This window comes from Rhinoderma darwinii, chromosome 5 (assembly GCF_050947455.1).
Source record: "Rhinoderma darwinii isolate aRhiDar2 chromosome 5, aRhiDar2.hap1, whole genome shotgun sequence".
NCBI classification, from domain to species: Eukaryota; Metazoa; Chordata; class Amphibia; order Anura; family Rhinodermatidae; genus Rhinoderma; species Rhinoderma darwinii.
In genome coordinates this window covers 335,239,305-335,256,461 of record NC_134691.1, presented here as the reverse complement: position 1 = coordinate 335,256,461, position 17,157 = coordinate 335,239,305, and the positions used below count along the sequence as shown (strand labels likewise).

Genomic DNA, 17,157 nt, shown 5'->3' with positions numbered 1-17,157 from the left:
GTTTCTGCAGCACATGTTCCTCCTCTTGGCGTCTGCAGCACATCATCCTCCTCTTGGCGTCTGCAGCACATCATCCTCCTCTTGGGGTCTGCAGCACATCTTCCACCTCTTGGTTTCTGCAGCACATCTTCCTCCTCTTGGTTTCTGCAGCACATCTTCCTTCTCTTGGTATCTGCAGCACATCTTCCTCCTCTTGGTTTCTGCAGCACATCTTTTTCCTCTTGGTGTCTGCAGCACATCTTCCTCCTCTTGGTTTCTGCAGCACATCTTACTCCCCTTGGTTTCTGCAGCACATCTTCCTCCCCTTGGTTTCTGCAGCACATCTTCCTCCCCTTGGTGTCTGCAGCACATCTTCCTCCCCTTGGTGTCTGCAGCACATCTTCCTCCCCTTGGTGTCTGCAGCACATCTTCCTCCCCTTGGTGTCTGCAGCACATCTTCCTCCCCTTGGTGTCTGCAGCACATCTTCCTCCCCTTGGTGTCTGCAGCACATCTTCCTCCCCTTGGTGTCTGCAGCACATCTTCCTCCCCTTGGTGTCTGCAGCACATCTTCCTCCTCTTGGTTTCTGCAGCACATCTTCCTCCTTTTGGTTTCTGCAGCACATCTTCCTCCTCTTGGTTTCTGCAGCACATCTTCCTCCTCTTGGTTTCTGCAGCACATATTTTTCCTCTTGGTGTCTGCAGCACATCTTCCTCCTCTTGGTTTCTGCAGCACATCTTCCTCCCCTTGGTTTCTGCAGCACATCTTCTTCCTCTTGGTGTCTGCAGCACGTCTTCCTTTTCTTGAGATCTAGCACATCCAAGTAACATGGTAATTGTTCTTGCGGATTCTGCATGGAAAAGCCGCGTATTAGCCACATATGAATACAAAGGGCCTAATCTGCGTGTGGATCCGCTGGCACATCAGCGGGAGAAATTCAAGTTTCAGCCAAGGGGGCCGCAGATTCTTTAAAAAAATCTACAGTGGATTTAACTTTGGCAAGTCCTGAACATGTGATTAAACCAATAGAGTTAATAAAATTATATCTGCCTGAAATTGCCACTAGAGGGAGCTCACTGAATACGGGTTTATAAATATCCTATTGAACGTCAGTGCAATGAGCTCCCCCTAGTGGCCGTCAATAACTATTTTTTTTTCTCTTGAACTGCTAAGTAGTATACCAGCAATCCCTCTCACCAAATGCACCCATGCAATATGCGCAGGTACCCTCCAGGTTAGAAAATAGGGACATAAATTAATAACTGTCGAGAATTTTTATTTTTATTATACATTCCAAACATAGAGAAAAATATTCAGAATTTCCTGTTAAAAAAAAACTTGAACGCAATGAAATGATGAAATTAAAGGTAAAGATTGCCGACATATAAAGTAATATCCGTAACATGTTTATCCAAACAGCCACTATAAGCAGCGCAGGGTGTCGCATTAGCGAATATGGTACATGACTATAGCTATATGAACAGTATATCGGGGGATCGGCGCCTTCAGACTTGCAGTTTCCGGTTGGATTGCTCACTGCTGCCACCTGCTGTAATCCCAGCCCAGGAACCAACCAGTGAATGTTGGGGGTTCATGTCCCTGTTTCACAGTGGTAATGGGAATTCCTTTATCTCTTCCAGATGGATCAGTGTTGATGTATTGCTTGGCTGTAAGAAAAGAATAGACCTTTCTGGTAAACGCTTGTACTAAGGTAACATTAGGGTGCACAGTAGGTGGAGAGTGACGCCCGCCAGTTAACAAAATTTATTGTATAGAATGCAATTGCAACAGTGACATCTTCAGGTCAAAAGTAGGTACTGCACTCAAAAAAAAATAATTAAGAGCTAAGCAAATCATGGTCAAAACCTGGCAGGCTCCTTATATTTAACCCCTTATTGACAAAGCCAGACCAGTTGTTTTTTTTGTTTTTTTTTACCTCTCTGCCTTTCAGCAGCCATAACGTTTTTTATTTTTATTTTGTCATGGACATGGCTATTTGCGGCCTTATGTGGGAGAAACTTAGTTTTTTTCCTGCGCAGCTTTGGGTACAAATAAATTACTGTCTAATTTATGTAATTTATTGTTGCCTTGTGAATATAGCAAAAAGCTTTTTTTTTCTGTTCATTTTCTATACCGCTCACGTAAATAACCCGTTATATTAATTCTTCAGGTCATTACGGTCGTGTAGATACCCAATATGTGTAGGTTGTTTTGTATTTATGTAATGTATGGGAAATAAAATATATTTTATGCTAAATAATACTTTTTTCGGGACCTTTTTTTTATAATTATTGTTGTGTTACAGTTTCTTGTAACCCCATGAAGGGATAACTGTTTAAGAACTTTATTTTATGCTTTTAATATATTAGCAGAATCCTGATCCAGGAATATATAGGCTATATAATGCATTATAATGTCATGTGACATCACATATTGTGCCCTAACTGCAGGCTTACAGAACAGACAGTTCTGGTCCTTTCTGACTGGTCCCAGGGCTGACTGCAGAGGGTTCTCCCCGTCTTCGATCGAGTCACTGGGTTTCCCCTTTGATCATGCTGAAGTCATGGACCGCGGCGATCCAAGGGTCAAACAACTGGGGTCAGAGTTTCCTCCGATCCCAGCTATATTCAGCAGGCTCAGGGCCCCCTACAGGAATTTCAGGGCCCCCTACAGCTAAATTTTCTGTGCCCCCCTACCGTGGCACCGCCTGTTAACGGTACTGCTTCCAGCACTATATCATGGTACACAGGGCCGCCATCAGGGGGGGTATTAGGGGTACTGATGTGAGAGGCCCGGCCAAACCTAATTGAAAGGGTGGCCCAGCAAACTGCCGCGACTTGCCTTTGGTAGAAAAAAAAACAGGCCCCTGCAATGGGGCCCGTTTTTTTCACCAAAAGAATGTTGTGAGCTGCGGGCCCCCCTTTCAATTAGGTTTGGCCGGGCCTCTCACATCAGTACCCCTAATACCCCCCCTGATGGCGGCCCTGGGTAGCATGGGGTCCGTCAAACACCGCCGCCCGTGCGACCGATCACGCGCACCCGCAAACCCCCGCGCATGCGCACCGGCGACCGCCTGGAACCGCGCACCGAATTTTGAGGCAGATTTTGACCTGCCCACACTATCTTGCCTGAGGAAGACACTAGTTCAGTGTTGAAACGCGTAGCCACCTATTGTTCAATAAATAATTATTATTATTATATATCTTCTATCTTTCATTGACTTTCCACCACAACCACGCAGCAGCGCCCTATAGGATCCTCCTTTTTTCTTCCTTCATACACTATCTTGCCGCATTTTTTGCCCGCGGCGATTGAGGACAGCAGACAAAAAACGCAGGGAAAAATGCTTTTTCTGCCTCCCATTGATTTCGATGGCAGGTCAGAGGCGGAACCGCGGCAAGAAAGGACGTGCTGCTTTTTCTTTTTTCCGCGACTGGCTCCCATTGATTTCAGATTAAATCAATGGGAGGCGGTTTTGGAAGTTTTTTGGTGCAATACATCCGTGCAACGCGCGTGATTTTCACGCGCCTCGCACGGACCTATGTTACTCTATGGGGCAGTGCAGACTGTCAGTGATTTTCACGCAGCGTGTGTCCGTGTGTCCGCTGCGTAAAACTCACGACATGTCCGATATTTGTGCATTGTTCGCGCATCACGCACCCATTAAAGTCAATGGGTGCGTGAAAATCACGCCCAGCACTTCCGCAGCCGTATAAACTATGTATGTTTGTAGCACGTGGTGCTTTTCTGTTATCATTCAAACAGAGTGTCATAATGATGGCGGCTGCGCGAAAATCACGCAGCCGCGCATCATACGCTGCTGCTACACGGAGCGGTTATGGCCCTTTGCATGCGCAAAACGCAACGTTTTTGCGCGCGCAAAAATCACACGCTTGTGTCAATCCGGCCTTAGGGTAGGAACACACTAGGCATGAACACTGCGGATTTTATGCAACACATTTTATTGTGGATAATCCGCAGCGTATCAGTCGCAGCAGAGGGGGTCAGATATGAACAAATCTCATCCACACGCTGCAAAAATAATGGACCTGCAGTGTGACTTTTGGCTTTTTAAGCCACAGCATGTCAATGTATTCTGTGGGATCGCCGCTCCTCTGTTGCGGAAATGCTGCGGTTCTGCCGCAAAAATCACAAATGAGAAAAAAAAAGGTACTGTTTTAAATTGATAAAGTTTAGACTTGCCCCGGCCGTAGTCCTGGTGACGCGATCCTCTATTCTTAGCGCAGCCCGGCCTCCTGTCATGACGTTTCATCCCATGTGACTGCTGCAGCGGTCACATGGTCTACAGCGTCATCCCAGGAGGCGGGGCTACGTTCAGAAGAGAGAGATGCGTCACCAGGACTACGGCCGGGGCAAGTCTAAACTTTTTTTTCCCTGCAGGATTCCCGCAGCGGACACGCCTCCCGAAACCTGAGCCACTATTTGGTGCGGTTTTGCTGGCAGAATTCCCTGCGGCTACCGGGGTGGATAAGCGGTGTAGTTTTACTCAGCACATCCGCCTAGTGTGTCCCTTATGATGTCGCTCCTGGAGCTGCTGCCGGTCTTTAAATAGGCAGTTGGTCCAGTAGAATTTGGAATTATTTTTTTTGTGAACCAGCTTTGTGTTAGGGCCTGTTCACATCACCGTTCGCTTCCGTTCCGGGTTTCTGTCTGAGGTTTCTGTCGGGTGAACCCCGCAATGGAAAGTGAAAGTGACAGCACAGCTTCCGTTTCAGTCACCATTAGCGCAGTCGACTACGCTATTGATTCCGTCCGAAAACCAGCCGGAATGGTGACGAACGGAAACCATTAGCGATGTTTCCGTCACCATTGACATCAATGGTGACTGAAACGGAAGCTGTGCTGTCACTTTCACTTTCCGTTGCGGGGTTCACCCGACGGAAACCTCAGACGGAACCCCGGAGCGGAAGCGAACGGTGATGTGAACAGGCCCTAACACAAAAGTTTTGTGTTTTTTTAAGCTGGTTCACAAAAAAAATAATTCCAAATTCTACTGGACCAACTGCCTATTTAGAGACCGGCAGCAGCTCCAGGAGCGACATCATAAGGGACACACTAGGCGGATGTGCTGAGTAAAACTACACAGCTTATCCGCCCCGGTAACCGCAGGGAATTCTGCCAGCAAAACCGCACCAAATAGTGGCGCAGGTTTGGTGAGGCGTGTCCGCTGCGGGAATCCTGCAGAGAAAAAAAAGTTTAGACTTGCCCCGGCCGTAGTCCTGGTGACGCATCTCTCTCTTCTGAACGTAGCCCCGCCTCCTGGGATGACGCTGTAGACCATGTGACCGCTGCAGCAGTCACATGGTATGAAACGTCATGACAGGAGGCCGGGCTGCGCTAAGAATAGAGGATTGCGTCACCAGGACTACGGCCGGGGGAGTCTAAACTTTTTTAGCAATTTAAAAAAAGTACCTTTTTTTTTTCTCATTTGTGATTTTTGCGGCAGAACCGCAGCATTTCTGCAACAGAGGAGCAGCGATTCCACAGAATACATTGACATGCTGCGGCTTAAAAAGCCAAAAGTCACACTGCAGGTCCATTTTTTTTGCAGCGTGTGGATGAGATTTGTTCATATCTGACCCACTCGGCTGCGACTGTGATACGCTGCGGATTTTCCACAATAAAATGTGTTGCATAAAATCCGCAGTGTTCATGCCTAGTGTGTTCCTACCCTAAGGCCGGATTTACACAAGCGTGTGCTTTTTGCGCGTATAAAACGTGGCGTTTTGCGCATGCAAAAGGTCCATAACCGCTCCGTGTGGCAGCAGCGTATGATGCGTGGCTGCGTGATTTTCGCGCAGCCGCCATCATTATGACACTCTGTTTGTATGTTTGTAGCACGCGGTGCTTTTCTGTTTTCATTCATAGTTTATACGGCTGCGGAAGTGCTGGGCGTGATTTTCACGCACCCATTGACTTCAATGGGTGCGTGATGCGCGAACAATGCACAAATATCGGACATGTCGTGAGTTTTACGCAGCGGACACACGGACACACGCTGCGTGAAAATCACTGACAGTCCGCACGGCCCCATAGACTAACATAGGTCCGTGCGAGGCACATGAAAATCACACATGTTGCACGGACGTATTACACGTTCGTCTGAATAAGCCCTAACAATAAGGCCCAGTTCACAGAGTTTTTGGGCCTTGATATTGACTCGGATACTCCGTCAGAATCAGCACCAAACAACTTCCAAAACCGCCTCCCATTGATTTAATCTGAAATCAATGGGAGCCAGTCGCGGAAAAAAGAAAAAGCAGCACGTCCTTTCTTTCCGCGGTTCCGCCTCTGACCTCCCATCGAAATCAATGGGAGGCAGAAAATGCATTTTTCGCTGCGTTTTTTGTCTGCTATCCTCAATCGCCGCGGGCAAAAAACGCAGCAAAAAAAACGCGGCAAGATAGTGTGGGCAGGTCAAAATCTGCCTCAAAATTCTTTAAGGAATTTTGAGGCAGATTTTTTTTCTGCCTCCAAAATACTCTGTGTGAACAGGGCCATACATAAACAGCACTTTGAGACACTTTACTCACTGTGTCAGAAGAGCTGCTCCCACTCCAGTCCTCGTCAGGCGATGTCTTCGGTCCAGACGTCCAGTCCTTCATCTCCAGCCAGGCTCCAGGTAAGTTCTGTCCATGTGTGTCCGCGGCTGCGCGCGTGCAGTCGAGGCTGCAAGCGCCCGGGCTGTCGCGGGTGCGCGCTTCCAGGCTTTCGCAGGTGCGCGCTTCCAGGCTTTCGCAGGTGCGCGCGCGGGCGGTCTCGAGTGCGGGCGTTCGTGGGTGCGCGCTCGCGAGTGCGCACGCGCAGGAGGATCCTTGTGTGCGCGATCGGTCGAGAGCGCGGGCTGTTCGACGGCCCCCATTGCAGGGGCCCGTTTTTTTCTACCAAAGGCAAGTCGCGGCAGTTGCTGGGCCCCCCTTTCAATTAGGTTTGGCCGGGCCCCTCACACCAGTACCCCTAATACCCCCCTGATGGCGGCCCTGAGCAGGCTGCTCTAAGAACAGGAAGTGTTAGTTACAGAATGAGCGCTCACTGCGCCGATAAGTCTTTTCTGCAGTGATACCAAAAGACGTCGCTGTAGATTCCGGCTCTGCAGCGCCCGCCGTCCGAAGACAGAGGATGGTTGGACAAGGGTTAAAGACAGGGTTGGCATCAGCACCAGGAGAACATTGACAGATTCCAGGGCAACCATGCTCTATAGTTCTGCTCTACGCTCACATTCCCTAATCTGACTCCTTTCCTTGGCCCCACTATTACATTAGTCCTCAGAACTTGACCCCCTCATTCAGCAGGATCCCCCACACTCCTTGCCCCCTAATACACATAATGTCTGTCATACACGGATACCGGCTGGTGACAGCTCATGCAGCTTTATGTTACTACCCCATGTGTATAAAACCATTGTACTGAACATGCACTTTTTAAATTTCCGGTTGAGCCTCATTGCACTCATTAAATGCTCATTAAGTGCCAGTTTGGGGACTACATTACATAAGCCCCAACTCTTTACATATACAGCTCATGTGTGTCATGTGACTCCATTCTGCCTATTTGGGTGATTCAGCAGGAATAGGTGGGTGCTGTGGTGGTCACCTAGACAGGAAGTCAAGTAGTTGCTAAGCAACCTTAAGGGTATGTGCACACACACTAATTACGTCCGTAATTGACGGACGTATTTCGGCCGCAAGTACCGGACCGAACACAGTGCAGGGAGCCGGGCTCCTAGCATCATAGTTATGTACGATGCTAGGAGTCCCTGTCTATCCGTGGAACTACTGTCCCATACTGTAATCATGTTTTCAGTACGGGACAGTTGTCCTGCAGCGAGGCAGGGACTCCTAGCATCGTACATAAGTATGATGCTAGGAGCCCGGCTCCCTGCACTGTGTTCGGTCCGGTACTTGCGGCCGAAATACGTCCGTCAATTACGGACGTAATTAGTGTGTGTGTGCACATACCCTAAAGGGGTTTTCCAGCCACTAAAAATTGATGGCCTATTCTCAGGATAGGCCATCAATAGATGATAGGTCTGGGTCCGGGACCCCCTGCCGATCAGCTGTTTTGAAGAAACCGCAGCGCTTGTACGTTAGCGTGATTTGTGCCATCACCTATTAAAATAAATACGCTAACCATCTCCGTACTAAGATTGGAGTGAGATACACCGGTAAATGTGGAACATTATCTCTGCTAAGTGATTTCTTAAAAAATAGGCAAATATCTCCCGATTCATAAGAGAGAGATGGTCTCTATAGGACGTACATACAGTATGAAGTCCGGAATTTATCATACAATTAACCGGATCAGTCATTTCACCTCCACATATAGTGCTGCTTGTGTAGCATTGGGGCCTATGACAGTGACTGGCACCGCTTATCACTACAACATTGTTCCAGAGGGAGAACAGACAGCACTCCAGATCTCAGCTCCCGAAAGTAAGAAATTGGGACAAGCTGCACTCCAACCAGAACTAGAGTTCAATATTAGATACATGTATAGCTTTGTAGCGTTTCTTTCCATGTTCTGGTTTAATTCCTTCTTCAGTCTTATGTTTGTTTTTGATCTCACATTTATATGTTGGGCCCCCCCCCCCCCACCTGGTATATAGCAGCTTCCCTCGCCTTATACAATGACATCAGCACGAGGCATAATCTATTCAGGATCAGATCTTACCTGACTTCACAGATTCTTTCTTCTCAACTTCATTAGCATCGTTCCCGATCCATAGGAATATCTGAGAATAGAGTATAAAAAATCATTTACCAGCGGGAAGACGTCAGGCCGACACTGGTCAACACCATTATTACACAATATTTATACGAAGGCTTAAATAATTTTACTTTATGTAACTATGAGATAAGTGGAAGAAAATGTATATGATACTGCATATAATATAAAGAGTTATTATGTTCCGGAGGAAATCAAGATATAAAAATTCTCCACAGTATTCAGGGGGACATGTCTGCAGCCGTGTACTTATATATCACTATGTGTACAATGTAATTCTCATCCAGATACGATTGCAACTCTTCTACATAGGGGGCAGTATTATAGTAGTTATATTCTTGTATATAGGAGCAGTATTATAGTAGTTATATTCTTGTATATAGGGGGCAGTATTATAGTAGTTGTATTCTTGTATATAGGGGCAGTATTATAGTAGTTATATTCTTGTATATAGGAGCAGTATTATAGTAGTTATATTCTTGTACATAGAGGGCAGTAGTATAGTAGTTGTATTCTTGTATATAGGGGCAGTATTATAGTAGTTATATTCTTGTATATAGGAGCAGTTTTATAGTAGTTATATTCTTGTATATAGGAGCAGTATTATAGTAGTTATATTCTTGTATACAGGGGGCAGTATTATAGTAGTTATATTCTTGTATATAGGAGCAGTATTATAGTAGTTATATTCTTTTATATAGGAGCAGTATTATAGTAGTTATATTCTTGTATATAGGGGCAGTATTATAGGAGTTATATTCTTGTATATAGGAGGCAGTATTATAGTAGTTATATTCTTGTATATAGGGGCAGTATTATAGTAGTTATATTCTTGTATATAGGGGGCAGTATTATAGTAGTTATATTCTTGTATATAGGGAGCAGTATTATAGTAGTTATATTCTTGTATGTAGGGGGCAGTATTATAGTAGTTATATTCTTGTATATAGGGTCAGTATTATAGTAGTTATATTCTTGTATATAGGAGCAGTATTATAGTAGTTATATTCTTGTATATAGGGGGCAGTATTATAGTAGTTATATTCTTGTATATAGGGGGCAGTATTATAGTAGTTATATTCTTGTATATAGGGGGCAGTATTATAGTAGTTATATTCTTGTATATAGGGGGCAGTATTATAGTAGTTATATTCTTGTATATAGGAGCAGTATTATAGTAGTTATAGTCTTGTATATAGGGGGCAGTATTATAGTAGTTATATTCTTGTATATAGGGGCAGTATTATAGTAGTTATATTCTTGTATATAGGGGGAGTATTATAGTAGTTATATTCTTGTATATAGGGGGCAGTATTATAGTAGTTATATTCTTGTATATAGGGGCAGTATTATAGTAGTCATATTCTTGTATATAGGGGGAGTATTATAGTAGTTATATTCTTGTATATAGGAGCAGTATTCGGGTATGTTCACACGCTGAGCCAAAAACGTCTGAAAATACAGAGCTGTTTTCAAGGGAAAACAGCACCTGATTTTCAGACGTTTTTTGAGCAACTCGCGTTTTTCGCGCCGTTTTCGCAGTGTTTTCGCGCCGCTTTTTTCGGCCGTTTTTGGAGCTGTTTTCAATAGAGTCTATGAGAAAACAGCTCCAAAAGCGTCCCAAGAAGTGTCCTGCACGTCTTTTGACGAGGCTGTAATTTTACGCGTCGTCTTTTGACAGCTGTCAAACGACGACGCGTAAATTACAGGTCGTCGGCACAGTACGTCGGCAAACCCATTCAAATGAATGGGCAGATGTTTGCCGATGTATTGGAGCTGTATTTTCAGGCATAAATCGAGGCATAATACGCCTCGTTTACGCCTAAAAATAGGTCGTGTGAACCCAGCCTTATAGTACTTATATTCTTGTATATAGGGGGCAGTATTATAGTAGTTATATTCTTGTATATAGGGGCAGTATTATAGTAGTTATATTCTTGTATATAGGGGGCAGTATTATAGTAGTTATATTCTTGTATATAGGGGCAGTATTATAGTAGTTATATTCTTGTATATAGGGAGCAGTATTATAGTAGTTATATTCTTGTATATAGGGGGCAGTATTATAGTAGTTATATTCTTGTATATAGGAGCAGTATTATAGTAGTTATATTCTTGTATATAGGAGGCAGTATTATAGTAGTTATATTCTCGTATATAGGGGCAGTATTATAGTAGTTATATTCTTGTATATAGGGGGCAGTATTATAGTAGTTATATTCTTGTATATAGGGAGCAGTATTATAGTAGTTATATTCTTATATATAGGAGGCAGTATTATAGTAGTTATATTCTTGTACATAGAGGCAGTATTATAGTAGTTATATTCTTGTATATAGGGGCTGTATTATAGTAGTTATATTCTTGTATATAGGGGCAGTATTATTGTAGTTATATTCTTGTATATAGGGGGCAGTATTATAGTAGTTATATTCTTGTATATAGGGGGAGTATTATAGTAGTTATATTCTTGTATATAGGAGCAGTATTATAGTAGTTATATTCTTGTATATAGGGGGCAGTATTATAGTAGTTATATTCTCGTATATAGGGGCAGTATTATAGTAGTTATATTCTTGTATATAGGGGCAGTATTATAGTAGTTATATTCTTGTATATAGGAGCAGTATTATAGTAATTATATTCTTGTATATAGGGCCAGTATTATAGTAATTATATTCTTGTATATAGGGAGCAGTATTATAGTAGTTATATTCTTGTATATAGGAGGCAGTATTAGGGTATGTGCACACACACTAATTACGTCCGTAATTGACGGACGTATTTCGGCCGCAAGTCCCGGACCGAACACAGTGCAGGGAGCCGGGCTCCTAGCATCATAGTTATGTACGATGCTAGGAGTCCCTGCCTCTCTGCAGGACATCTGTCCCGTACTGTAATCATGTTTTCAGTACGGGACAGTAGTTCCACGGAGAGGCAGGGACTCCTAGCATCGTACATAAGTATGATGCTAGTAGCCCGGCTCCCTGCACTGTGTTCGGTCCGGTACTTGCGGCCGAAATACGTCCGTCAATTACGGACGTAATTAGTGTGTGTGCACATACCCTTATAGTAGTTATATTCTTGTACATAGGAGCAGTATTATAGTAGTTTTATTCTTGTATATAGGGGCTGTATTATAGTAGTTATATTCTTGTATATAGGGGCAGTATTATTGTAGTTATATTCATGTATATAGGGGGCAGTATTATAGTAGTTATATTCTTGTATATAGGGGGAGTATTATAGTAGTTATATTCTTGTATATAGGGGCAGTATTATAGTAGTTATATTCTTGTATATAGGAGGCAGTATTATAGTAGTTATATTCTTGTATATAGGGGGCAGTATTATAGTAGTTATATTCTTGTATATAGGGGGCAGTATTATAGTAGTTATATTCTTGTATATAGGAGCAGTATTATAGTAGTTATATTCTTGTATATAGGAGCAGTATTATAGTAGTTATATTCTTGTATATAGGGGGCAGTATTATAGTAGTTTATATTCTTGTATATAGGGGGAGTATTATAGTAGTTATATTCTTGTATATAGGAGCAGTATTATAGTAGTTATATTCTTGTATATAGGGGCAGTATTATAGTAGTTATATTCTTGTATATAGGAGCAGTATTATAGTAGTTATATTCTTGTATATAGGAGCAGTATTATAGTAGTTATATTCTTGTATATAGGGGGCAGTATTATAGTAGTTATATTCTTGTATATGGGGCAGTGTTATAGTAGTTATATTCTTGTATTCTTGTATGTAGGGGGAAGTATTATAGTAGTTATATTCTTGTATATAGGGTCAGTATTATAGTAGTTATATTCTTGTATATAGGGAGCAGTATTATAGTAGTTATATTCTTGTATATAGGGGCAGTATTATAGTAGTCATATTATTGTATATAGGGGCAGTATTACAGTAGTTATATTCTTGTATATAGGGGGCAGTATTATAGTAGTTATATTCTTGTATATAGGGGGAGTATTATAGTAGTTATATTCTTGTATATAGGGGGCAGTATTATAGTAGTTATATTCTTGTATATAGGGGGAGTATTATAGTAGTTATATTCTTGTATATAGGGGCAGTATTATAGTAGTTATATTCTTGTATATAGGGAGCAGTATTATAGTAGTTATATTCTTGTATATAGGGAGCAGTATTATAGTAGTTATATTCTTGTATATAGGGAGCAGTATTATAGTAGTTATATTCTTGTATATAGGGGGCTGTATTATAGTAGTTATATTCTTGTACATAGGAGCAGTATTATAGTAGTTATATTCTTGTATACAGGGGCTGTATTATAGTAGTTATATTCTTGTATATAGGGGGCAGTATTATAGTAGTTATATTCTTGTATATAGGGGGAGTATTATAGTAGTTATATTCTTGCATATAGGGGGCAGTATTATAGTAGTTATATTCTTGTATATAGGGGCAGTATTATAGTAGTTATATTCTTGTATATAGGGGGCAGTATTATAGTAGTTATATTCTTGTATATAGGGGCAGTATTCTAGTAGTTATATTCTTGTATATAGGGGGCAGTATTATAGTAGTTATATACTTGTATATAGGGGGCAGTATTATAGTAGTTATATTCTTGTATATAGGAGCAGTATTATAGTAGTTATATTCTTGTATATAGGGGGCAGTATTATAGTAGTTATATTCTTGTATATAGGGGGCAGTATTATAGTAGTTATATTCTTGTATATAGTGGCAGTATTATAGTAGTTATATTCTTGTATATAGGAGCAGTATTATAGTAGTTATATTCTTGTATATAGGGGCAGTATTATAGTAGTTATATTCTTGTATATAGGGGCAGTATTATAGTAGTTATATTCTTGTATATAGGAGGCAGTATTATAGTAGTTATATTCTTGTATATAGGGGCAGTATTATAGTAGTTATATTCTTGTATATAGGAGGCAGTATTATAGTAGTTATATTCTTGTATATAGGGGCAGTATTATAGTAGTTATATTCTTGTATATAGGAGTAGTATTATAGTAGTTATATTTTTGTATATAGGGGGCAGTATTATAGTAGTTATTAATACAAACAAGAACAAAAATTAGAAGTATATAGTACCTGTTCCCATGTGTCCAGTATCATTACATCATCTTCTGCCAGATCTTCTTGTGTAAATTCTCCAGGGACCTCCTCAATCTGGATTTAAATAATCACCATTAGACATAGGAGTGTAAAGTAAGTTTAAAATACACTTAAAAAATGAATCACGTTTAAATTAGAGAGTGCACCTATAGCTACAAAAACAAAATAAATCACAACCACTCTTTCGGCAGCTGTAGATGGGTATTATTGCTTTCCTCTGCTAGTTTCTGTAAATCCACTCTTCTTTCTCGATGCTTGCTAAGTGGGCGGGCTCTTACTGGTGTGATGTCAGAGCTCTGCTGTGTGCCCTGAGCCAATCAGATCTCACCCCCTGCTCCTTTCTCACAGCATGCGATCTCCTGGAGAGGAAGAGATACTGCAGCTGCATCCCCCTCCTCCTCTCTGTCTTCTATGTTTTACTCTAGACTGAATTTTTGAGGAGATTTCTAAACATTTAATAAGAACTTGCAGGCAGGGAAATGAGAAGTACAGGCTGCAGGAAGGGGAGGAAGATGGCACGGTCACCTAAGAAGATATATTACACATTTTATATGTACTGGTTTTGAGAAACATTTCAGACTTACCACAAACCTCCCAGTCTTATTTGAGCAGCCATATAGTCGTGGTGGGTGATCTGCAAGCTGGGATCCCAGAAGCTCAGACGTCTGGTAAGATTTTCGACCTCCCAAGGCATTCCAGAATTCATCTGTTACAAAGAGTGATAATCAATCAATAATACCGGGCTGTGTACCTAATGTTTTAAAGGATTTTATTTTTTTTACAGTTTTATTATAAAGCCAGATGATTTGTATAATGAACAGCGAGTACTGCGACTTTCCTTGTGTTTCTGCTCCTCATTATCTCAAAATCTACTTGGTCAGAGAATGGAAGCATTTACTATTTACATTCAGAGGCTAAAAAGCTATCCTGGTCCGGTCCTGCTTACACAACTGCATGGTTCGGTAATTACAGAGTATCAGCGCTCTCTCTTGTAACGAGCCTCGCATCTTTGCAGCTGGACTGGGTCAGGACAGGTTTTCCATCTCTGGGTTTTCAAGGCTTTGTCCATCTTTTGAAACCACTTTATAAGGGTATGTTCACACAGCCTATTTTTGGCTGTTTTTCGGGCCGTAAACGCTCGAAAAACGGCCGAAAAATTGGAAGCAGAACGCCTCCAAACATCGCCCCATTGATTTCAATGGGAAAAACGCCGTTCTGTTCCGACTGGGGCGTTTTTTTACGCGGCCGTTATGAAAAATGGCCGCGAAAAGAAGTGCATGTCACTTCTTCAGCTGTTTTTGGAGCCGTTTTTTATAAACTCTATTGAAAACAGCCCCAAAAACGGGCATAAAAAAGGCTGCGAAAATTGCTGCGAAAATCGCGGCCGTTTTTGGAGCTGTTTTTCTATAGAGTCAATGAAAAACGGCTCAAGAAGTGACATGCACTTCTTTTTCACGGGCGTTTTATTACGTAGGTGTTTTTCAAAACGGCCATGTAAAAAACCGCCCCGTCGGAACAGAACGCCGTATTTACCATTAAAATCATTAGGCAGATGTTTTGAGGCGTTTCCAAAGCAGAAGTTTCTGCTTCCGATTTTCCAGCCATTTTTCGGGCCATTTACGGCCGAAAATAGCCCGTGTGAACCCTAAGGGTATGTGCACACACACTAATTACGTCCGAAATTGACGGACGTATTTCGGCCGCAAGTCCCGGACCGAACACAGTGCAAGGAGCCGGGCTCCTAGCATCATACTTATGTACGATGCTAGAAGTCCCTGCCTCGCTGCAGGACAACTGTCCCGTACTGAAAACATGATTACACTACGGGACAGTTGTCCTGCAGCGAGGCAGGGACTCCTAGCATCGTACATAACTATGATGCTAGGAGCCCGGCTCCCTGCACTGTGTTTGGTCCGGGACTTGCGTGTGTGCACATACCCTAACTGTTTAAATGCATGTGAAATAAAAAATTAAGCAGCTTTGCAAATGGTATTGTTTAAATATCTCCTTCCGTTTTGGGGATACAGGTCCTATGCAGACATTTGTATCTTCATGGTTACAGACTACAAATAAACCCCGTGTAGTCTGATCCTGCCGTCATGTGTTAAGGGCCTTTTAGACGAGCCAAGAAATTGTAACATTTGAACGATTAGCGATTCCTTAGCGAACGATCATTATTTATTGGCATCTATTATCGTTGAAATAGTCGTTATTGCGATCAGTGTTTAGGTCGCTTGTCTGGCATCTGCCGCCTACTGCTGTGTCGTTGAAAGATGAACAATACCTGTTTAAACTTGCGCATTTAGTGACGACGAACAATAATATTTCTCTCAATCAAAACGATGCGATCGACGATGTGTGAAGGATATATCGTTAATCGTTTGATCGCTTGCAGGGTTTACACCTGGGCTGATTGATCACTTTTGCTCAATCGAACGATTATTCGAACAAGAATCGACTCGTCTTAAAGGCCCTTTACTCCACCTCCTCTGTCCAGACAGTGGTAGAGGCAGATGGAAGAGAGTAAAGCCGGCCATACAAATTAGATGTATGTCGGTCAAACCCGCTGATTTCGGCAGGACTGACCAATTGTCTAATGTGCATGGCGTTGTCCCGACTCCCAAGAGAAGCTTCAGGCATGTTTCATTTCAACATGCCCGATCCTTTTGCTCGTTAGCCGATCTGGCAGCGGCTTATCTAATTTCTCCCTGAGAACACACGCACGCTCGGCTCAGCCAAGTTTGCATGTGTATGGAGGAGTCGGGAGGAATAACTGTCAGACGAACGAGCATTCGGCCGCCGACAGCTAAATAAACAGTATGGCCAGCCTGACACATGACTGCAGGGTCAGGCTACACAAAGGGAAATTAAATATTTCAGAATCTCCTGTGGGAACGAAGAATCGGGCATGTTTAAAACCATCATGCCTGATCCTTCTTTCCCCTCTACGGGTATGTTCACACGCTAGCTGTAATTTACGGCTGAAATGACAGCCTGTTTTCATAAGAAAACAGCTGCGTCGTTTCAGCCGTAAAAGCAGCTCCTCGTAATATACGAGGCGTCTGTGACGCTCGTATATCTTGAGCTGCTCTTCATTGAGTTCAATGAAGAACAGCTCAAATTACGTAGCAAAGAAGTGCCCTGCACTTCTTTGCCGAGGCAGACAATTTACGCGTCGTCGTTTGACAGCTGTCAAACGACGACGCGTAAATTACAGGTCGTTTACGCCTCGTTTACGTCTGAAAATAGGTTGTGTGAACTCAGCCTACATCTCCCGTCAGGGGAGAGTCGGGACAAAGA

General features: G+C 42.6%; 1 protein-coding gene across 1 annotated transcript in view; it reads right to left on the bottom strand.

The window, feature by feature from the left end:
• Nucleotides 1-1,233: 1,233 nt before the first annotated feature.
• Nucleotides 1,234-17,157, bottom strand: part of SCIN (scinderin) — a 111,153-nt gene continuing 95,229 nt past the window's right edge. The window contains exons 13-16 of the mRNA XM_075827765.1: nucleotides 14,442-14,563; nucleotides 13,834-13,911; nucleotides 8,670-8,730; nucleotides 1,234-1,645 (exon numbers count right to left, since the gene is read on the bottom strand). Coding sequence (XP_075683880.1) covers nucleotides 1,512-1,645; nucleotides 8,670-8,730; nucleotides 13,834-13,911; nucleotides 14,442-14,563 — 395 coding nt within the window. The 3' untranslated portion in view covers nucleotides 1,234-1,511. The remainder of the gene's footprint in view (nucleotides 1,646-8,669; nucleotides 8,731-13,833; nucleotides 13,912-14,441; nucleotides 14,564-17,157) is intronic.